This window comes from Magnolia sinica, chromosome 17, assembly GCF_029962835.1.
Source record: "Magnolia sinica isolate HGM2019 chromosome 17, MsV1, whole genome shotgun sequence".
NCBI classification, from domain to species: Eukaryota; Viridiplantae; Streptophyta; class Magnoliopsida; order Magnoliales; family Magnoliaceae; genus Magnolia; species Magnolia sinica.
In genome coordinates this window covers 46,149,399-46,173,479 of record NC_080589.1, presented here as the reverse complement: position 1 = coordinate 46,173,479, position 24,081 = coordinate 46,149,399, and the positions used below count along the sequence as shown (strand labels likewise).

At 39.7% G+C, this 24,081-nt stretch overlaps 1 protein-coding gene and 1 non-coding gene across 2 annotated transcripts; both read left to right on the top strand.

Moving 5' to 3' along the window:
• Window positions 1-1,678: 1,678 nt before the first annotated feature.
• On the top strand, window positions 1,679-1,786 carry LOC131232073 (small nucleolar RNA R71). The gene has a single exon (XR_009164677.1). It is a non-coding gene; the product is annotated as a small nucleolar RNA R71 (small nucleolar RNA).
• A 2,618-nt stretch (window positions 1,787-4,404) lies between these two features.
• On the top strand, window positions 4,405-6,175 carry LOC131231611 (pistil-specific extensin-like protein). The gene is made up of 2 exons (XM_058227871.1): window positions 4,405-4,711; window positions 5,571-6,175. Exons 1-2 carry the CDS (start codon window positions 4,543-4,545, stop codon window positions 5,909-5,911), a joined length of 510 nt encoding a protein of 169 aa, XP_058083854.1. The 5' UTR covers window positions 4,405-4,542; the 3' UTR covers window positions 5,912-6,175.
• Window positions 6,176-24,081: the final 17,906 nt, after the last annotated feature.

Genomic DNA, 24,081 nt, shown 5'->3' with positions numbered 1-24,081 from the left:
TCATCCTTGTATTAACTAGAGTACCTAGGAATGCTTGTGGTATTGCTTTATCGTTACTGCTTGACTGAATTGATAACATGTTAACCTTTGCCTTATAGCTGCACTAAGTTGATCACTCACTCCCACGTTCTGGGACCGTATTTTAAAACACCAATCAGACCTTGTTTTAGTTTCAAATGATGGGATGCTTATGGGACGGAGCTTGACTTTTATGATGACGATGAGGAGTTTTCCTACATGCAACTCTCTGGCGAGTCTATGTAGACCTAGAGTTGTGCATTGGGGCTATAGGGATATGGATAGATGATGTTACACTTTATCATTTTTTTTGTATATTTTGAAATTATACATGTAACTATTTGACCTGGTGGCATGTTCATACTCTGGGGACTTACAACTACTTATATGCTTTATATATCTATCACAGTCTTCCGCCTGCATAATCTAACTGTCTCTGGAGTATGATATGCTGATTTGGTATAATCTCACTCATATTTAGTACACTAATACGGACAACATTTAATCATCTTTATCTATGTTGCATAAGTGATGTGTTGGAACTTGGGAGTTGGGCTCCTGCTCGACCTTCGATTTTCAGGGCGTTACAATAGATCTTTCAAAAATTTAGCATATGAAGGGATTTGTTTAATGACATCCAATAGAGGGATATTGACCTTCACTTGCTTAAGCACCTCTAGAATATCTTGAGAATTAGATAGAGGTTTTGATGTAATCAAGCGTTGGGGGAATAACACAATCGGCTTACTTCGAGGTTCTGATTCTAACCTATGTGGAGCATTGCTAGGTCTATCACTCTCTGCTTCTTCCGAGTCCTTAGGTTTTTCAGCCCTCGCTGAAATAGTTTTATTGACAATCTTCCCACTCCACAGAGTGGGTATAGACTTAGCCTGATCCATCTGATTTGAAGAGCTTGGGTCACTTATTTCATATTGTGGTTTTGGATTGGAGAGAGGTTGGGCCGAAAGGATCCCTTTCTCCCCAATTGAATTTTTTGTCTCAAGCCCTTGTATGGCCTTTGTAAGGTCTTGTAAGGCCTGCAGCATCCCCTGATTAAAAAGGTCTTGATTTTAAATATGTTTTAAGGTCGAATCCTCTTGAGGTTTCCTTTGATTTAGAAATTGGTTAAGGATCCCTTGAGGAGTAGCAGTTTCTCCATTCCTCCAACTGAAATTTGGATGATTCCTTTAATTTGAGTTATATGTATTTGAGGTGGGTCCACTGAAATGTCTTTGATAGTTGTTTACAACATTTGATTGCTCATTCAATATCTCTTGAAAAGCAGGAATTGTTGGACAATTCTCAATTATATGTATGTTACAAGCACAAATACCACAAACGACTTCTAAGTCTTTTTGGATTCAACCTTCTTAAGTTCCATGGCCTTGACTTTTCTTGTGAGTTTGGATAATCTTGCATTTACATCATCTTCCTCTTTTAAGACATAAATTTCTCTTATTTCCTTTGATGAGTAGGCTTAGAAATGGTAGTTCTTGAGGAAGTGTCCCATGATTGCGTGTTTTTAGCGAGTTTATTAAAATAATCTCACGCATCATCGGCCTCCCTATTCATGAATTCCCCATTACACATCATCTCCACAAATTGGTGCATGGATGAGGTCAATCCCTAGTAGAAAAAGCTTGTTATCATCCATGTTTCATAGCCATGTTGTGGACATGAATTTATGAGATCCTTAAATCGCTCCCAACATTAGAAGAAGATCTCATCTTATTTTTGCGCAAAATTCATGATTGCTTTCCTTAAGGTATTTGTTTTATGATATGGGAAGAACTTTTTAAGGAACTCCTTTGTCATCTCAGCTCATGTGCCAATGGACCGTAGTCTTAAGGAATGTAACCATAACTTAACCTTTTTCATTCAAAGAGAAAGGAAACAATTTTAGTCTTACCATGTCCCCAAACACGTTTAGGAAGTATAATGTAGATATTATCTCATCAAACTCTTTCATATGCAATTATGGACTTTCGTATTCAAGTCCATAAAACTTAGGGAGGAGTTGAATCACCTTCGGTTTAACATCTATAGTTCCTACATTCAATAAAAATGTCATGCAGGAAGGGGTACTCACCCCCACCTATTGTAAATAATCTCGTAGAGTACGAGGCGGGGATGCATTATGCACCTCGTTTTCACCCTAAACTTCCTCAACTGGTGGTTGAGGTTAAGATTGAGGTTAATTTGTAGCCATTACTTCTACTGACTCAGAGGATCTCAGGTAGTATCTAATCCGGTAATGGATAGGAAACCCTTCAACTAATCCTCCTTCACTTAAGAGACATCGAGTGTTGTCACAAACCCACTTGGACATGAAACACTCGCAACCTTCAAGTAAATAAACACTAAACCTAAAAAAGAAAACCAGAACAACTAAGACAAATAAGAGATCTAGAAAAGGTACGAGAAAGGGTTGGAACAAAATTACCAAATAAGAATTGCGATGTTAGGATCCTTCAAAACAGAAAATAATGTTAGTTAAAAACAGAAAATCCTAACTTAAAAACAAAGCAGAAAAATAAACCCTAATATTAACCTAATTCCAAAACTAATTAATCTCAAAAAAACGCAGTCATAGTCCCCAGCAACGGCACCAAAAACTTGTTCGCAACCCCAAGTGTAAGATCGCGATGTAGTAATAATCTCGATGAGACCGAGGTCGAATCCTCAGGGACTAAACTTGTACGTATTCTAAAAGTAACTAGAACTAGAACTAGAAGAAGATCTAAATCTGAATTCTGGAATAATTGAGAGTAATGATGAATAATGTTGATTAAAACTTATGAATTTAAAGGTAGGAACTAGGGTGTCAAGGATCCACTTGTAGCTATCAAGATGTTACCTTACTTGATTTAGGAAATACAATTGGAATCAAAGTTTTATCTTATTTAATTGGTAGATGAGATAATCAAATCTCTAAACTTTTCATTGATCTAATCCTTAATAAAGGAGTATTGTGATGATTGGAAGGTATTTCATCACCCTATCATACTCAGTAGACGATGGTGAACAACAGGATTTACCAATCTAATAACCTTATAATTGAAAAAGAAGATATCCAAAGCTATCGCAACATCTATTGTAATTTGGGTCACTTATGATTGCCTATCCCTCTTAAAAAACACTTTCATTGGTTGATCAATGGCTAGAAAAATGGACAGAAAATGGACGGTGAGTGTAACATTTCTTAGTCTAGCCTAACTTTCGGAAACTATACGCCAAGTTTTTAATGGGTTATGGGGGACTGCTAAAATCAAGACTCTATACTGATCCACCCAAACACTTCTTTCGGTTTTTGTGGAAAATCCGTCCCTGGTTAGACCAAACCCAGCAAACAAACGCCACTCAGTGCCCACGAAAGGCATTAATGTGGAATTGTATATGAAAGAGTATATGACTTCGGCCACATTCACGCATGTATGGAATTAATTAACAAAGAAAATGTTTAATACTCAGGCATAGTGTAATGGATGATACACAGGCACTTAGAAATTGCATATGTTCCATGCAAGTATTTCAAAAGATATATCATGAACCAAAACATACCTTATTTGACTATCTGATTTTTTGGTTGGTGGACGCTTGTTGGTTATTTGTTTAATGAGAATGTGACTCAGCTACAGTGGGTTCCCCGGTTTAGTAGGTTTACACATGTACAATGTCCTAGTGCCGGTATATCAAGACTCTATACTGATCCACCCAAACACTTCTTTCGGTTTTTGTGGAAAATCCGTCCCTGGTTAGACCAAACCCAGCAAACAAACGCCACTCAGTGCCCACGAAAGGCATTAATGTGGAATTGTATATGAAAGAGTATATGACTTCGGCCACATTCACGCATGTATGGAATTAATTAACAAAGAAAATGTTTAATACTCAGGCATAGTGTGCATGTATGGAATTAATTAACAAAGAAAATGTTTAATACTCAGGCATAGTGTAACGGATGATACACAGGCACTTAGAAATTGCACATGTTCCATGCAAGTATTTCAAAAGATATATCATGAACCAAAACTTACTGATTTGACTATCTGATTTTTTGGTTGGTGGACGCTTGTTGGTTATTTGTTTAATGAGAATGCGACTCAGCTACAGTGGGTTCCCCGGTTTAGTAGGTTTACACGTGTACAATGTCCTAGTGCGGGTATATCAAGGCTGGCACTCTGCCAGAGTATCAAATACTCCCCAAATCTGCTTCGTTTTTGGGATAATGCCCTAAAATGATCTGGAAACACGAATGGACAGCGTGGATACATAATACATACATCAAGGTGGACCCCACGGTAAGTGCCTGACCGTCTTGGGTGAGGCCGGGGTCTCACCTAATCCGCTCTCTAAATTAATATAGTAGACAGTTGGGAAAGCATACAGCGAAATGGACAGCATGTCGCATGTAGTCCCCTTCACGTCGCCACCTATAGTCCTCAACACCCACTTACTAATTATGTATAAAAAGATTTCATTCATGAGAGAGAGAGAGAGAGAGAGAGAGAGAGAGAGAGAGATATGGGAAGGGCATTGGCGTTGGTGATAGCCGCTTGTCTATTGATTGGGTGCAATGCCATGGAAGCTTGGAAAAAAGATGCAAAAGTCATCCGAGTGGGTGGGAAGGTCATGTGCCAAGACTGCAACCAGAGCTGGAATGAATGGGTACATGCGGCCACTCCTCTCAAGGGTACTCTCTACTTCTTACCTTTTATTTTCCTCGTGAAATTAACTAAGAGGGAGCGTTTGGTTGTACAAAATATCATGATACTTCATGATATTGGGTGCAACCAAACACACCCCTAAAATAAAAAGTTGAAAAAAAGAAAAGAAAAGAAAAAAAGATAGGGCCACAAAATTCCTTTTGTAATAAACGAATGTCCATTAGTTGATGCCCATTAACATTTCTAACCAGAGTAATTACCAGTCTTTTATGGTCGTCTCAGATTGAGGTTATCATTTGCGCCATTGCATTATAAGTGTGCAAGTGTATGGATAATCATACTCATACGGATAATCAACGTTCCAGATGAAAGGTTGTACATAGCTCCTATTTAATAGATTGTTAAAATCATCTAACAAAAAAAGATCTTTATAGCAATGGGCAATTAAGGGGGTGACTTACATGATGGACGGTTCAGATCAATTATCAGAACATTTGTAATATGATAGATATTGACCATTTATTTCCCAAGCCATTGAGTACCGTTTGACAAAAATGATTTCTAAGAGGGATGGGAACGAAGTGTGAAACCGATATGATGGATGTTCTATAACATAATTGGATTATTCTGCAAAATTATCAATACCACCATTAATTTCCAACCTATAATTAAACAAACATAGGTATTTAAGTTCAGAGGATCACAATCACCTGCTCCAAAATGTTATCTTAAATAAAGATAATGATTCATAGCAGTTACAATATTTGAATATTGCAATACCTAGTAATTGAAATATTCAGGTCATTAATACCTAATAACTGAAATATCCTCATCAACCTAGTTGTAAACCATGTAAATGCAAATTGACTAGAGTTATTTGAGCAGGCTGCAGGGTTGCCATAACTTGCATGGAGCGAGGAAGAGTGGTCTACTACACAAGCGATGAGACTGATGAAGAGGGTGAATTTGAGATGCATGTCAACAAATACATCAATGGGAAGGAACTGAACTGTGAGGAATGTCGGGTGAGGCTAATGTCATCGCCTGACCCGCAATGCAACGTTCTCACCAATTTCGGCGGGGGCCAGACTGGCGTGAAGCTCGCTCAACCCTCTCATGTCCATCGTGATTTGATTAAGTACACACTCACCCCATTCTACTTCACATCTCTGATGTGCGATGAACCCGACACGACTATATCACAGGACCAAGGAAGCAACTACTGATTGATTTTTTCTTCCTTTTATCATGTTTGCTTTAAATGGAATTACGGAAGAGCTATTTTCTTATTTGTCTATTTATTGTGTTAATAATGGTTAGGGGATATATTTGAGGCATCTTGAATAATTAAAACAGGTTTGTAGCATCTATTAACTTTGGAAGTATGTGAAAGTGAAATTATTGAGTAATAATCTAGTGGGCTAGGTGCATGGAAAGCTTTCCATGCATATTGTTGCATTCGGATTTTTTGGCGTTCATATCACTTCAGTGTCCATTAGGTCCACTGGCATCGGTTCATGAATGTCACTTACAAGGTTGTCCCCTTTAAACATTTTTTAAAACTCTACCTATCATCTACAAACAATCTTCTGCATCCATTTTTGCATGGCATTGGCTTATCTTTTTAGATATTCTGATCAGCCATCCACATGTGTGTTTGGTATTCACCGATGCATTAGTGCAGCATCGCAGCCCTACCCTGAAACACTGGCATGAGCTCTTACACTCCCTCATCCAGGATAGATCGAAGAGACCTCCTACGTTGGAGGGGCAGCATAAGAAAATTGAAAAAATTTACATCGTGATCACATCACGCTAAGCTATGATAATTTAGATCATTCATCATATAGGTTTAAATGTTTAGAAATCTGATTATCAAGATGAGGGTTAATTAATTGAATTAGATGTTTGAAAAACCGTTAAATTCTACTACCGGATGCTTAAAGAGTCCTAATCTATGATCTTTTATCTTCAAAGTATCTTCATCATCAATTAAATTTAGGCACAAGTGATACCCTTCAGTATTTGGGCATCTTTCATTTATAGCCAGCTGGGTGTCAGAATACAAGAAAATGTTATGTATCATGTATCTTGAGAAGCATTGGCTTGAGATAGTTATGTAACCTTTTCACTTACATAAGCATGAATTATTTTAGCATTGTCAAGGGTCTTGCATGCCAAAATGATAAAGAATTTATAGAAACTGCATATTAATTAAGCTAGGATTGTCATGACTCCTCCAAGGGGAGCAGTGCCGCCTGGAAAGGTGGAGCATGACACATCATGTCTCAACGTATGGGGCACAACTAAGATATGCTAGGAGTGTGACTCCTCTTAGGGGGAGCGTGACCTGGAAAGGTGAAGCATGACGGATCATGTCTCAGCGTATGAGGCACAACTAAGACTAGCCTCAACTAGCGTAGAGGGTGGTATATATGAACTAAGGTGTGTGACCCGGAGCAATGGAGTGTGACCTGCAATGCCTTGGCACAGACTCTACTTAATTATTTAGGGGTGTGAGGCCTCTTGAAGGATCTAGGAAGTGTGTGTGATATCCCTAGAGACAACCTAATCAAGGGCACTGGACCATTGGAAGGGCCCCATGGAAGGTGTGCAAGACCACTCAGATATATTCATATATATAGGTGCGTGAAGGGCCTACTGAGAAGAGATTGAGTTATTAGGCTTGTCATTAGGCTCGTCCATGCTTATCTTATCTTAATTGCACTTGGCGAGGAGAAGGAAGCAAGACTTCTGGAGCCAGGAGTAGAAATTCCTTGAGAGGGAGTCAAATATTTTATATGAGGACCCCAAAGAGGAATTTGTAGGCTTGTTTTGGAGGGGGAACATTTTCCTCCAAAAGTTTGTTACTCCCCACCAAGGAAGCTCATAGGCGGTTATTTCTGTAAACGGATTGGCTACTCCCCCTTCCACCAGCCCGGTGGCTGGTGGTCGGTGCTTTAGGGGCCCACCATGATGTATGTGTTTCATCCATTCCGTTCATCCATTTTGCAGATCATTTTAGGGATTTAACCCAGAAATGAGAGGGATATAAATCGCAGGTGGACCACACCACAGGAAAACAATATCCACCATTAAAATCCTCCTAAGGCCCACGGTATTGTTTATTTGAAATCCAATCCGTTGATTAGGTCATACAGGCGCAGATGAAGGATAAAAAAAAACAAAGATCAGCTTGATCCAAAACTTTTATGGCCCCCAAAATGTTTTTAATGGTCGATGTTCATTCAACACTGTTTCCAATAATGTGGTCCACTTGAGATTGGCATATACCTTATTTTTTTTTATCTCATACAATAAAATGATTTAGAAAAATAGATGGACAGCATGGATGAAACATATACATCATGATGGGGCCCACAGAGTACCGACCACCAGCCATTGGCTGGTGGCAGGGGAGTAGCCCAACCATTTCCGTTATTTCTCGCTGAAGTAATGGTTTTGACCACATGTCGCGAGCTAATTGGACAAGTCATAACTTTCTATCTGTCCAGAAGTCAGTGAGTACTGCACTTTCTAGAGAGCATTCACGCTCCTTGAAGCATACCTCGCAATCCCCATTAGCTAGGTGTGCAAGCTATAATCTTAAAAATGCCAATTAGAGTGATGAAGGGTGTCCCATTCAATGTTGGATGTGGTCTGAAGTGTTGGAATATTTAGTTGAATTAAATAGACTATTAAAAATCGAGAACCAAAAAAGGAAAATAAATTTTGAGAAAGAAGAACTTATTGAATGAGTCGAGGCGTGATCGAGTCACTCGGCTTGAAATCGAATTTGCTCCCCTTGATAGCGTCCCAGTGCAACAAGTTCCCAGAGCAATCGACCTCCGTGATACAACGACTATGACCCGGTCCCGGTGCACTCACCGTACACGGGCTCGAACCACTTGCGCTTTAATCCGAAAGTGCCGAGTTGACTCGGCGATGAACTCTAGAAAATTGCTTAAAACCGAATATCCGAGAGCGTTTTATAAGAGAAGAATTTTTCGTATATTAAAACCGAATCGGATGTCTTTTTATAGACTCCAAAGTGGTGCATAAGCACCCTTTACAAAGGGTTAGGTCTGTTTGGTATAAACCCAACAGATACAACCAACCGGAACGAACAAACCTCTCTGGTTTAAAATGAAAAGGCGCAAGTGCGAGTACACTCTCGTAAGTACCCATACACACACACCCACCTGAGTACACTCACATCGCACCTGCACCCGCGCCTGCGCCCACGCCTAGCTCCGCCCGTCCCGTCCCGTCGTGTCGCATTGTGCACGCACACGCGGACACGGACACGGACAGGGATAGGGACTCGGACTCGGCTCGGCTCGGTGCGTGCGTGCGTGTGTGGTCAATGTCATAGATTAGAGCTATTGGCATAGCCCACTACAGGACCAAATTCACATGCCCCCTGAATAGGGCTCAAGCTCAATGCAAAAAGCTTATCTTATATACAAGATATTATCCTTTGTCAAATCCGATGTAGGACAAAACCCATACCTCAAAAACATCAAAATTTCAAATGTAGAAGGGAAACCGTCAAAAATTTGAAAATCAAATTTTAATGTTTATTTTGAAATAAAATATAACAAGCCCCCACATATTTTAAAATAAAAAAAAATTTCGGGTTAAAATGTAATAGTTGTGCAATGGTGCCGGTGTCACTATAGACTTGAACCGACATTAGAGTAAGCAAGTCAAGTCTACAGGAATCAGGTGACACCATAGTCTTAAACCTGAATCCTTTTAATGTAAATCGCAAGTACATGCCACTCACACAACTCTTTCTCTGCAAGTGATTCTGCAGTTCGGTGCGTTTCGACCATACATTATTACTTAAATTTCATGAATGCTCTAGAGAATTCGCCTAGATTCTCATAGGAAGCGACCTCCACCTCCACACCCATATAGGTGAATTCCATCAAGTGTATACAGCAACTATATACACCACCAAATATATGGCTATGGATCCATTAATAGTTCTAAAAAACTCATCCTTCTGCGTTGCTACTCGCACTGTACACCATATAAGGGGCTCATATAACTCAGTGCAATCGTCTACCTCGTATCTTGTTGTTTATCCATTGAACATATCTCATGGGATCTCCAATTGTATAGGTTAGGTTGCCGACACTGGTAGCTCATATATTAGGCTCAGCTTTATTCCCTTCGATGTATCATTGACTAACCTTTTAGATAGTCATTTGGTTAGAGGATCTGTCAAATTTATTTTGACCTTATAGAGTCAATAGATATGACTCAATCACGCAACATGTGTTTCATTATATTGTGTCTGAATCTAATATGCTTACTATTTCTACTATATATTTTACTATTTGCTTTTGCTATAGTTGTTTGACAATCACAATGAATAGACACGGCTGATACAGGCTTTGACCACAATGGTATATCAGCTAAGAGATTTTTAAGCCACTCAGTTTCTGATCCAGCCTTTTCTAAAGCAATAGACTCGGATTTCATAGTTGACTGAGCGATACATGTATGCTTAGTAAACTTCCAAGAGATTGGTCCTCCACCTAAAGTGAATACATATCCGCTAGTAGATTTTATCTCATCTGAATCACTAATCCAGTTGGCATCATTGTATCCTTCCAATACAGAAGAAAAACTATTATAATGTAAACCATAGGTCATACTGCCTTTTAGGTATCTCAAAATCCTAGACAAAGTATTTTGATGCTCTTTTTCAGGGTTATGTGTATATCTACTTAGCCCTCCAACTGCAAATGTTATGTCTGGTCTAGTGCAGTTTATTAGATACACGAAGCTATCAATTATTCTGAAATATTCTAATTGGGACATACTATTTCCTGTATTATTCATGAGAGTCACACTATAATCATAAGGAGTATCGACAGTAAACAGTTAAAATGATTAAACTTTCTCAATATCTTCTCAATGTACTGAGATCGAGATAATCTAATAACACCCTTTTTCCAGGTTACTTCAATACCCAAGATTACACTAGCCTCTCCTAAGTCTTTCATGTCAAACTTAGATGACAAGAATTTCTTAGTTGTATTAACTAATTTAATATTAGTTCCAAAAATAAGCATGTCATCAACATAAATGCTTATAATAACATATTCATTTCCAAAAATTTTACTATATACACATCTATCTACATCATTTATATGATAACCATTTGATTTTAAAACACCATCAAATTTTTCATGCCATTGTTTAGAAGCTTGTTTTAAACCATGTAATGATTTAATTAGTCTATATACTTTATTTTCTTTTCCTGATATCTTATAACCCTCAGGTTGTTCCATATATATTTCTTCTTCTAAGTCTCCATTTAGGAAAGCTGTCTTAACGTCCATCTGGTGTACCACCAGTTTATATATGGAGGCTATTGCTATTAAGACCATGATAGTTTTAATTCTAGTTGCAGGAGAGTATGTATCAAAGTAATTTATTCCTTCTTTTTGTTTAAAGCCTTTCGCTACCAACCCAGCCTTAAACTTATCAATAGTCTCATCTGGTTTTAGTTTCTTTCTAAACACTCATTTACAACCTATTGGTTTATTTCCAAGTGGTAGGTCTACAATTTCCCAAGTGTTATTAGATATAATAGATTCTAATTCATCATTTATTGCTTCCTTCCAAAAGGTTGCATCTGTAGAGTTAATTGCTTCTATATAGGTTATAGGATCATCTTCTACTAAGAAAGTGAAAACCATCTCCTAGGTTAGTTTCTCTTCTAACCCTAGTACTTTTTCTTGGTTGTATCTCTTCTACTACTTTCTCGTATGCATTTTTACTAGTAGATGCAATATCTGATTCATTGACTTCCTCTATTCCTATAGATTTAGATTTCATAGGGAATATGTTCTCAAAGAACTCTGCATCCCTAGCTTCTATAATTGTATTAGGATCTAGAATATTATCCTTAGTTTTTAAAACTAGAAACCTATAGGCCGCACTGTTTTGTGCGTAACCTATAAATACACAGTCGGTCGTTTTAGGACCTAACTTTCTTTTCTTAGTTTCAGGTAATCCTACTTTAGCAAGACACCCCCACACTTTAATATATTTGTAACTAGGAACATGATTCTTCCATAGTTCATATGGTGTTTGTTCAGAAGATTTAGAAGGAATCCTATTTAGAATATAACAAGCAGATAGAATTGCTTCTCCCCACATATTTGAGGATAAGCCTGAACTATTTAACATAGCATTCATCATCTCTTTTAGAGTTCTATTCTTACGTTCTGCTATTCCATTCTGTTCTGGTGTATAAGGAGCTGTAGTTTCGTGAACTATTCCATTCTTTTCACATAATTCTCTAAATTGAGAAGATTCATATTCACCTCCTCTATCTGTTCTAAGTCTTTTAATTTTTATATTTAACTGATTTTCAACTTCAATTTTGTATTTAGAAAAAGCATCTAAAGCTTTATCTTTGTTCCTTAACAGATAGACTCTAGTGAACCTAGAGTAATCATCTACAAAAGTTATATAATATCTTTTTCCACCTCTAGACATATGATTTCTAAAATCACCTAAGTCACTGTGTATTAACTCTAATAGAACAGATGATCTTTCTATTTATTTAAAGAGTTTTCTAATGAATTTTAATTCGACACATGTTTCACATTTGTCAAATTCTTCATTAGATATATTAGGTAATAAACCTAATCTTTTCATTTTTTTCAAAGATGCTATATTCACATGACCTAATCTACTATGCCATAGATAAAAAGGTTCAACGATATAAACAGAATGTCTTATTATTATTATCATTGGATACATTTATAATGAATAAACCATCGCTACAGTACCCCTTACCAACAAAGGTTCCATTCTTAGTCATTATAAGCTTATCTGAATCAAATACTAACTTAACACCAGCCTTATTGAGGAGTGAACCAGAGACCAAGTTTCTTCTAATGTCGAGCACATGTAGGACATCATTCAATATCAGAGTCCTTCCAGAAGTGAGTTTCAGAAGTACTTTCCCTTTCCCTACAACTGGAGACGTTCTAGTATTACCCATGAACACTTGTTCATCATCTCTTGATACTTGGTAGGAGGTAAACATGCTACGATCCTTGCACACGTGCCTAGTTGCACCAGTGTCTAGCACCCACTCCAAGTTGTTTACAAGGAAGACTTCTGACACCACGGCTACTATCATGTCAGACTCATTGCCTGTTTCTGTAAGATTAGCTTGCGGCTTATCTTTATTTTTCTTAAGCCTACAGGTTTTGATATGATGCCCAGGCTTTCCACAGTTGTAGCAGTTTCCTTTTTTCTTGAATTGACTGTTTGCATTCTTCTTTTTGAGCCTACATTCATTTGCATATTGTCCAGGTTTGCCACAGTTATGACAGTTGCCCTTTTTCTTATTATTTGCCCGACTTGATTCCACAAGATTTGCCTTTGAATCTATCTCATTTTTATTTTCTTTTTGGTCCCTGATTCTATTGGCCTCCTCTATTCGTATGTGTACGATAGTGGTTTCCAAAGAAACACCGTTCTTTTTATGTTTCATTCTATTCTTATATTCTTTCCAGGAGGGCGGTAACTTTTCTATTAGTGCTCTTGAAAGAAACACTTCATCCAACTTAATTCCTTCTGTCGATAGTTCATGAACTAGACTTTGAAAATCGTGAATCTGATTTGTAATAGGTATATCGTTTGTCATTTCATAATGAAGGAAATTAGCAATTGCATGTTTCTTAGCGCCTGCATCTTCTAATATGTATTTCTTTTCCAAAGCAGTCCATATGTCTTTAGCAGACACGTAAGAAGCATACACGTCATAAAGTTCGTTGGATAAAGAGTTTAGAATATAATTTTTACAATTATTTTCATCTGTTACTTCAGTTTGATTTGCTGGATCTATAGTAAATGATTCAGATAAAATGTATGAAACTTTCAGGGTGGTCAGAGCGAACATCAGTTTCTGTTTCCACCGTTTAAATGATTGTCCAGTGAACGGTTCGATTTTGGCTAACTCAGTAGAAGCATTTACTGTTACTGTAGCCATAGTCTATGTAATTCAACAATTTCGATTTCAAGATTGTTGGAATATTTAGTTGAATTAAATAGACTATTAAAAATCGAGAACCAAAAAAGGAAAATAAATTTTGAGAAAGAAGAACTTATTGAATGAGTCGAGGCGTGACTGAGTCACTCGGCTTGAAATCGAATTTGCTCCCCTTGGACTGCGTCCCAAGTGCAACAGGTTTCCAGAGCAATCGACCTCCAGGATACAACGACTATGACCCGGTCCCAGCGGTGCACTCACTGTACACGGGCTCGAACCACTTGCAGTTTAATCCGAAAGTGCTGAGTTGACTCAGCGATGAACTCAGTAGAAAATTGCTTAAAACCGAATATCAGAGAGCGTTTTATAAGAGAAGAATTTTTCGTATATTAAAACTGGAATCGGATGTCTTTTTATAGACTCCGAAGTGGTGCATAAGCACCTTTTTCAAAAGGTTAGGTCCGTTGGGTTTAAACCCAACCGAGGCGACCAACCGGAAGGGACGCATCTCTCTGGTTTAAAACGAAAAGGCGCAAGTGCGAGTACACTCCCGCATATACAGTCCTGCGAGTACCCAAACACACACCCACGCGAGTATACACACACCGCACCCGCACCCGCGCCCGCGCCCACGCCCAGCCCAGCCCAGCCCAGCCCAGCCCGTCCCGTCGCTCACGCGCACGCGCACACGGACACGGACTAGGACTCAGACTCGGCTCGGCTCGGCGCGCGCGCGCGTGTGTGGTTAATGGCATAGATTAGAGCTATTGGCATAGCCCCCCCACAGGACCAAATTCACATGCCCCCTGAAAGGGGCTCAAGCCCTAAGCAAAAATACTATCTTATATACAAGATAGTTAACTTTGTGAAATCCGATGTGGGACAAAACCCCAAACTCAAAAGTACTACAATTTCAAAATTGGAGGGAAATTACCGAAAATTTGAAAATTCAAATTTTACTACTATTTTAAAACAAAATATAACATAACAACCTGGCGTTTCACTTGAAAAACAAATTATATTATATGCCTGATGCATGACCTAAAAGGCTTGGGCAACATGGAGCTCAAGACAGACCAAATAAAATTTCAGACCCAATGGGTTCCCGCACTCACTTTGTGAGGAGCTTAGAGTGTAACATGCCTAGACAAGGTAAGTGAGTTTGGAGCAAAGGCTAATGTCCGAAGTTTTCGTAAAGGAAAGATGCATAGCATACGTGCCATGTGGCGTGATCCTTTGGGTGTCTGACTATGTCTATAAATACTAATTCCTATAAAGGACTTAGTAGGAGGACAAAAGGGAATAAATATTTGAATAGATAGGCACTGGAAAATGTCCATTTTCTTGTGTAATAAACCAGCCACCCTGCTGACATAAAGATTGTAGCTGTCAATGACCAATTCAGAAATGAAAAATGAGCAACAATGTTTTGATAATTTTAAGCATGGGCAGAATAAATTTCAGTTGAGTCAAAGACAACACAAATAACTGGAGGTCAGTTATTGGTAAAGACACAAGGCAGGAGGCCGAAATAAATTAAGTCAAACTGAATTGACGAGTTAACAAGTTAGGAGAATAGAACTTAGCCCCAATTTTCTTGTTCAGTCCTCTGACATCAAGGGCCCCACCGTATGGAAGATCTTTAGTCATTAGAAAACTGGTTTAGCCATGATTCACCAAGGCTGAGATGCATCAAAGGCAACATTAGTAAACCGAAAGGGGTTGAATTCTCTGGCCTTGAAATGAAACCAAAAATAAAAATAAAAAATATTTGTTGGAGCAGTTGATATTGAAATTATATGGAATAATATACCACGACTATGTGTGGAAGGTTAGCGGAGCTAAGGAATTTTGGCTATGTCTTAAGGGGGGGGGGGGGGGGGGTTAGGACCAAATAAATTTTTTACGTTTTTAAATACAATTGCTTACTTAAACTAATATACAAAATAAACTAAGACTCTTAACTCTAAGGCTTTCAAGCCATTAGAGGGTCTCCAATCAAATAGACTGCAAAAGATATGTCATTCAAGCAACTAGTCTTTAAACATGATAGTGTACATGTATGTGTAGGATATACTGCTTATCAACTCTTATTATTCATCTAATCATGCATACATAATTCATCTAAACAATCACATAAGCATAATAAACAAGTGCTCAAATAACAATCACAAACATAAGCACGTGTAGTACTTCGGTTTCCCTATTTCGCTCCCGACGAACGCACTGAACCCACGAGTGTACTGGATTTCACTATTGGATGTTTTAAATCAGGTTCACTTCTAACCTTTATAATCCTACATAGTAATCGGCTCTCACAAGATATTCTACATGGTTTTCTATAACCTCACCACGAACCTCGGTCCTACACAAGAACCTACTGATGCACACTCCTATAAGAGACTTTATTTAGTTTTCTATAAGTTAACCAACAACCTTGGTCCTACACAAGAACTTACTGATGTACACTCCCGTAAGAGACTTTATTTAGTTTTCTATAAGTTAACCAACAACCTCAGTCCTAATCCAAGGACCTACATTTACTCCCGTCGAAGGCTCTCATGGATACTAACATTTACGCACATATATTTGATGAATTTAGCCCTACACAAGATCCTAAGTCTTACACAAGAACATATTCGAGTTTGGGTCACAAACTTTTACCCTCAATCCTACATAAGGAAAGAAAATATTGACTCACTCAATGATACTTACTTGTCGAATTGAGCCCCATTGAAGCGCTATTCTTGAGTCGCTTATTTAAAGTTCACCCGTTCTTGAATCTACTCCTCAATTTCTCTCTCGATCATGATACCGATGCTTTGTCGAGGCTTCAATTCTAAGATCAAACACCTTACATGTGATGCTCTGATGCGGTGACTAAGGTGATGGGAGGTTGGGTGAATCTCCTACAACTAATGGGAAGTTGTAAAGCCTAGAGGATTCACGTGGAAGGGTCTTTTAGAGGATTTAGACAAGAATATACCAATATAGATTTGGTTTAAGCTTTAGATAATAGTGGAGATTGAGTTTATCTTCAACATTAAGGTTACAATCATTATTAGAGTGGTGAAATTCAATGAGATGAATAAAATCTTATGGAATATGAGGCTTAGGGTGGAATCATTATTAGAGTGGTGAAACTTAATGAGATGAATAAAATCTCATGGAATATGAAGCTTAGGGTGTGAGATATGATTGGAGATTCAACTAAGCTTCATTTGCATAAAAAAAACTCTCTTAAATGCCCAAAGATTGGATCTCATATATAATGTAATCGAGTTCCAACGGTCAAAAAATGTGTACTAGTCTTCGGTCACACCAAATTTAGGTTATGTTGCATTGAATTTAGTTCAGTTACGCTGAATTTAGACAGAAAAGCCGCTGGACAAATTTAGGTACTTTTAGTCGCACGGAAGCAAGCCAAAGGATTTTTTGGCTAGAGCCAAATTACATGAATTTTTTTCTCAACATGCTGTCATGTTTTAGTTGTTTTCAGTTGGATCGAAGGTAGGTTTGGGAGGATCGAATGTTGCTAATTTTTTACAGCTTTTTCAGCAACACATGACCTCTAAAGCCAATTTAAAGATGGTTAATTTAGGCTCCTATGACTTAAGGGATGATTAATAAAAGTTTTATATATTAGGTTTAAGATTATTTAGAGATTTAAGTGGTTTTGGGTCAGGGGTTAGGGTCACCAAGGCATCGTGTTTACCTGTTCTTTGCTCTTTAATGCTTCATCTTTACTCGTGTCTTCAGTCTTCAACTTCCAAGGGCTTAACTGACTACATGAAACAAGGACTCACGTTATTAAAAAATAAGGTGCATAAAGTAGTACACTAATTATAGATATCAATCAAATACAAGAAGAAATACAATTGGGAAAAGAGCAGTAACCGACTCAAATATAGATATTCAATGATGGTCGTATGAAGAAAAAATCAGTAGTCAACGGCCTAAAAATGGCCAAAAAAATACTCATATAAACAAAGTTGAAGAATCCACAATGGACCTCCAACCATATGAAGACCCTTAGTAAATAGGTCGAAAAGAGTACAATAGAGATGGAAAAGAATGAAAGGAGCCAGAGCTAGACTGTAGCTGGAAGCCACTGCTTCAACCAATATGATATACTTTTTGGTGACTTTGGGTGACATGGACATAGAAAAAATAATGGTTGATCCACGTCCAAAGAAAGACAACTCCTATTGAGAAACTAAAACCCCATCTTTTTTGCCTCATTTCTCAAAAAGTCATCGTACGACATACCGGCATTTTGATTATCCAAAAGGTTTGATGGTGCCTTAAAATAAGAACCTATGTAAATTGTCTCTCCATAGGCAAGAAGTTAAGGCACCAATATTAAGCATGATGTGGCTCATTGATCCACACCCAAAGTGAAAAAGAATTAGTCGACCGGCTCCAAAAATAAATGGTTAATATCAAAGTAGGAGAGTTCATGGGAAACTTTTCATGAGAAAACTGCATACATTAAAAAATTCTTATCTTTTACGAGAGGTCCACATGAATAGATTCTACACTATCAAGCCATCCTAGCTAGATAGGATGCAGTTTCAGTCAAGTCTTCAATTGTTTAGTAGGCATTCATAAAGACAAGTCAAGGTGATCTAATCAAGCAAGAATTGCTCACCTTTGTATGATGGAAAATACATATAAAGAAAGGAGATGTCTCTAGAGAAAGGGGAGAAAAGATGGACCTAAGATTGTTTCAGATCCAAAAGGTGAGGGTTCAAAATCATAAAGTACCTAATCAAAGATCACCTCTTTAAAATGATCAAGTAGAAGAGAGATCGAGTAAGTAGTGGAACTTGATGCCTTCATTAAAAAAGAGAGGTGAAAGCACGAGAGAATGAGCAAAGCACATCAAAGAACAAGAGAACCAGTGAAGAAGGAAGTAGAAGGTGCCAAAAAAGAGAATTGTAGAGGAAGTTTTTTGTTGTCATAAGCCAACATTTACTACATGGAATCATGATAGATAATTTTCTACGCAATAAGCAGCGCAAGATGATCGGTGAAGCAATTGAGTGACGCCACATAACATGTATTAGTGCTAGTTTCCTTCCCTATGTCTCAACATTTCTTCACATTCTCTTAATATGAAGAGATGGGAGGGCAGCAATGTTTATACCTAATTTGACTGCACCAGATCTAACAGTTAATAAACTGACACGTGGTGACATTACTACATGAAAGATCAAAACGAGATCCTCACAACTAATATGATTAATTAGCAAGAAGTGATTGTGAACTGTAAGGATCATTGTTGCCACAAGGAACGTGTTACTGGGCCTTAAGAAAAAGCTTCTGCGTGACACATGGCAATGCAAGTAAGGTTGTATATTCCTTAGTGGCCTAGAAAAGAAGCCATAACCATTGTTTTAACTGCAATGATGCTTCTCACAATACATGATGAAGGGCGAGTGGCTACATATATGTGAAGCCATAAGAAGAAAGCTCTGATAAGCACAATTAGCTAAAGTGGTTACAAACAGAGACATGGTGTGACGTGATTGGCCAAGTGCATCCAGGAGTAAACTGATTGCCAAAAATTATGATGAGATCTCTTAAGATGGAAATATGATCAGCTACGCTTGCTTAACAACTTACAGATTTGAAGAAAATCTCACAAACTCGCCTTGAGTTAGAAGCATAATCTGTTACGCCTGTTAATTTGTCAATTAATCGAGAGATAATCTCAGAGGCCAATTCCAACATGCGTCTCCAGCAAAGTACCTTGCACATTTATAAATTCAACTGAGGATGAAGAGCTTGAGGCCCCACGCCACTCAAAACTCAATACAACACTACTTTTGAGCTCTATGCCACTTACCCTTTGTTCGCAACTGGCACTTATCATCATCATTATTATTCAATCTAGCTTCACTGCCAAAGCTATGCCATGTTATAAAACTAGCACATATTGAGTTGGTTAGAATAAGGTAGATTAGGCACCCTATGTATGGTACTACGTCGCCTAACCAAAGAAGATCTCTAGGTCTCGAATGAATGGCCGGTGAGGCCATCTTGCCATGAGCTTGGAGATTCTGCTTGAACATTTTGCCATGGAGTTTGACCAAGTTACGAACAGGTCATTGTTTAACTATGGTTGTGTTGCCATGGAACCTAGTTGAGCAACGAACAGGTGGTCATCCTACGACAACTTTGCCTATAGAGTTAGGATTTAAACAATGAATGGATAGTCATTTGCACAACTGTCGCACCATGAAGTAAAGACTCGAAGTAACGAACTAGTTGTCACCCCACCAATCTTCCCACTATGAAGTAACATATGGTCAATTGTCTCAATAACAACAAACTTGCCCATGAAGCCCAGCCGTGTGGACTAACAAATAGACTGTGAAAGTGCTATGTTGATAAATTCCAAGTATTGTCAAATTTTGATGTACCAAACTTGTAAGACCCGTATCTTAGTTCGTACCGTTCCGTATACTCCTACAGTCATCCCGGTCGAATTCCGGCAACCCGCAACGTGTAATCGACGTTTGTGCGCAAGCCTAAGCTAATTCCTGCATATCTGAGTCAACTCGACCCGAGACTTTTATCATTGTGACCGCGCCGTCGCCGCGGTTCCGATGCCGTGTCTCGCGCGCTAGGAGATGTGGGCTCGCGTTTAATTCGAAGAAAATGTTGCACGTTGCAAACACCGAGGAAATCTCTACGACACATCATATCACTCCATCAATCAATGTCAAGTACAACCACCCCTCCCCTAAGTTAACTCTCTCTTACAACTAAGTACATCCACCCATCACTCACCATCCCTCTCCCCATCACCCCATCACTCCATCACTCACATCACTTCTCTCTCTCATCTCTCTCATTTTTTTCTCCCAAGCTCCATGAGAGCAACTCCAACGTCCCAACCTCCATGAGAGAAACATTGTGTGGCCCACTCCCTACCACTCAATCCAACCCTTCAAAGCCGATCTCGACCATTGAATCACACCCCTTGGAGCTCTAGATCGCATCGGTGGAAGGAGTCTGAGAAGATCAAAGGTGGGTGTTTTCTAGTGGATGATCTTGGACCCACATTCTTACTTTTTGTGATTTAAGGGTCCACTTGTTGTAGGACCCACTTGATGTATGTATTGTTCAAGGGAGGGCCCAATAGTGGCAGGGTCCCTCCCCTACGCATTATTCTCTCTCTCTCTCTCTCTCTCTCTCTCTCTCTCTCTCTCTTTGTGTGATGGATTGTGGCCCACCTGGATGTATGATCTTATCCATGCCGTCCATCCAACCCATGGCAGCAAGGCGGCTGCTGTACCGTCCAAGTCGTGAGCCCCACCATGAGATGTGTTTTATCTAACCATCCATCCATTTGCATGGGACTTACCCCACATGTGTGATACGTGTGAGGGTGGGGCCCACCAGATGTACGTGACTTATTCTCGGCCGTCCGTCCAGCGGGGCTGGGACGTAGGCCACATGATGTATGTGTTGTGTCCAGTCGTCCATCTGGACGCTGGACGTTTCTGTCCTGCTCAAGTATTGTATTATATAATATAATATGCATATATAATATTTTATATATATATATATATATATATATATATATATATATATACACATACAAATATGTATTGTATGTGTGGGCCACATCCACGTGGACCCACATGATTTGTATATTGCACCCACAACCGTCCAGCAATGGACAGTGGGGCCTACTCATGATGTATGTATTCTTCCATGCCGTCCATCCAATCTGGTGGGTACCACACGTGTGGACCCACCTGGGAAGCAGATTGGCTGGTACCTCACCCTGCAGCTTGCTGCTACATATGGCGTCACCAAGTTCTGTGGGTCCGTACCAGGTATATATATGTGTAATACCGTCCATCCATTGGCGCGTGTGGGGCCCACCCACACGTGCTGTACATGTGGGATGGGACCCACCTTGATGAGCAGCCTTACATCCCAGTCGTCCATCCAGCACTCATGGACGCTGGATCAGGTAATATTTAAATAATATAATATATATTATATATATGATATATATATATATATATATGGGAAAAGGTACTATGCGCTCGACCTCACGAGTCCGTCCCAAGAGGTCGAGCTGTGTAGGCCCCACCATGATGCGTTTCGAACATCTACCCCATCAGTCAGATGCACCATTCCATCGTGGGCCTAGGTCTCAAAAATCAAGTCAATCCGTGACTTGTGTGAGCCACACCAATACAGAAGTGGGGAGGGGCCATGCACCATTAAACATTCATAATCATTTTTTGGGCCCACCAAGATGTGGTTTGTAAATCCAGCCCATCCATTATGTGTGTCCCACTTGGATGAGGGTTTAGACCAAGTTTCAGCAGCATTCAAAACTCAGGTGGGCCCCACCAAGTGCTTTTATATGTTTTAACGGTGTCTTCACATGATTTTAGATGGTATGGCTCACCTAAGTTCCGTATACGGCTGATTTTTGGGATATCCCATAATTTAGAGGGCACCCATCAAATGCACGGTGTTGATGGTCGATACACATCACGGTGGGGCCCACACAGCTCGACCTCACGGGAGCTTATCATGAGGTCGAGTGCATAATACCTTTTCCCTATATATATACACACACATACACATACATATGTATGTTTGTTATGGTGGGCACACGTGGGACCCACCCACACGTGTCACACGTGTGGGGTGGGACCCACCTTGCTGTATGTATCTTGCACTGTCCAGATCTGGATAGTGCTATGTGGAGCCCTCCTTGATGTATTGTTCTATCCCACCGTCCATCTCATGGACATGGGACCCACCTTGCATGGCAGTGGATCGGCTGGTGTCCACCAGCTATATAGTTGTTGTAGCTACGTCCCAAGTTCTGCAGGTCCCACGTATGATTTTTGTGTTATGCACACCGTCCATATGCCGGACGGGTGGGCCCACCTTGATGTATTTCATGACCCATTCGTCAGACCCACTTTGATGTATTTTGTGGCCCATTCGAGAGCTCACTTTGATGTATTTTGTGGCCCATTCGAGAGGCACTTTAATATATTTATGGCCCATCAAAATCCATCTGTGGGGCCCACCTTGATATATTTGTAGCCCATCTATGAGACCCATTAGTGCGGCCCATTGATACGGCCCACTTGGTGTATATGAGACCTGTTGGTGCGGCCCATTGATACGGCCCACTTGACATATATGAGGCCCATGGTGCGGCCCATTGATGCGGCCCACTCGTTGTATATGAGCCCATTGGTGCGGCCCATTGATGCGGCCCACTCGTTGTATATGAGGCTTAGATGTGCGGCTCAATGTGATGTATATATGGCCCATGTTTGAGGCCCAATATGATGTATACCTAGCCCATGTATTGGGGCCCATTGTAATGTATTCAAGGACTATGGGCAAGGCCCATTGTGATGTATTCATGGCCTATGGGCAAGGCCTATTGTGATGTGTATTAGGCCCTTATCGTGCGGCCCATTGTGACGTGTATTAGGCCCCATGACACGTGGCCCATTTGATGTATTCGAGACCCAGATACGTGGCACATTTGATGCATACGAGATCCATGTGTAGGGCCCGCATGTTATGTATTTGAGGCCCATGAGCAAGGCCCACTTGTGTATATGAGGTCCATTGGTGCAGCCCATGTGATGCGGCCCACCTGTTGTATTTGAGGCCCACCGTGACGTGTATTAGGACCATGTGATGCGGCCCATAGTGATGAGTATGTAGCCCTTGTATGAGGCCTATTGCGATGTGTATTAGACCTTTGTGTGAGGTCATGGGCCCACTGTGATGTTTGGCTCTATGTGGGCTACTCCTTGGGATCAATGTTGGTTAAATGTCCACATTGAAGGGCGAGGATAGTTAGATGTTCACATTGTGACCTTCCCTTAGGCCCTTTATATGATCGATTCCGATTGTTGAGATCAATTGTTGAGGCCGATTCCAATTTTGATTGTCGAGGCCGATTCCGATTGTCGATACCGATTCCGATTGTCGAGGCTTATTATTGAGGCCGATTCCGATTGTCGAGGCCGATCCCAATTGTCGATACCGATTCTGATTGTCGAGGCAGATTATTGAGGTTGATTCCGATTCCGATTGTCGATACAGATTCCAATTGTTGAGGCCGATTATTAAGGCCGATTCCGATTCTGATTCCGATTCCGATTATCGAGGCCGATTCCAATTATCAAGACCGATTCTGATTGGTGATACTGATTCCGATTGTCGAGGCCGATTGTTGAGGCCGATCCCGATTCCGATTATTGAGGCTGATTCTGATTGTTGAGACCGATTGTATAGGCCGATTGCTGAGGTCAATTATCGAGGCTGATTTCGATTGTTGAGGCCAGATATCGA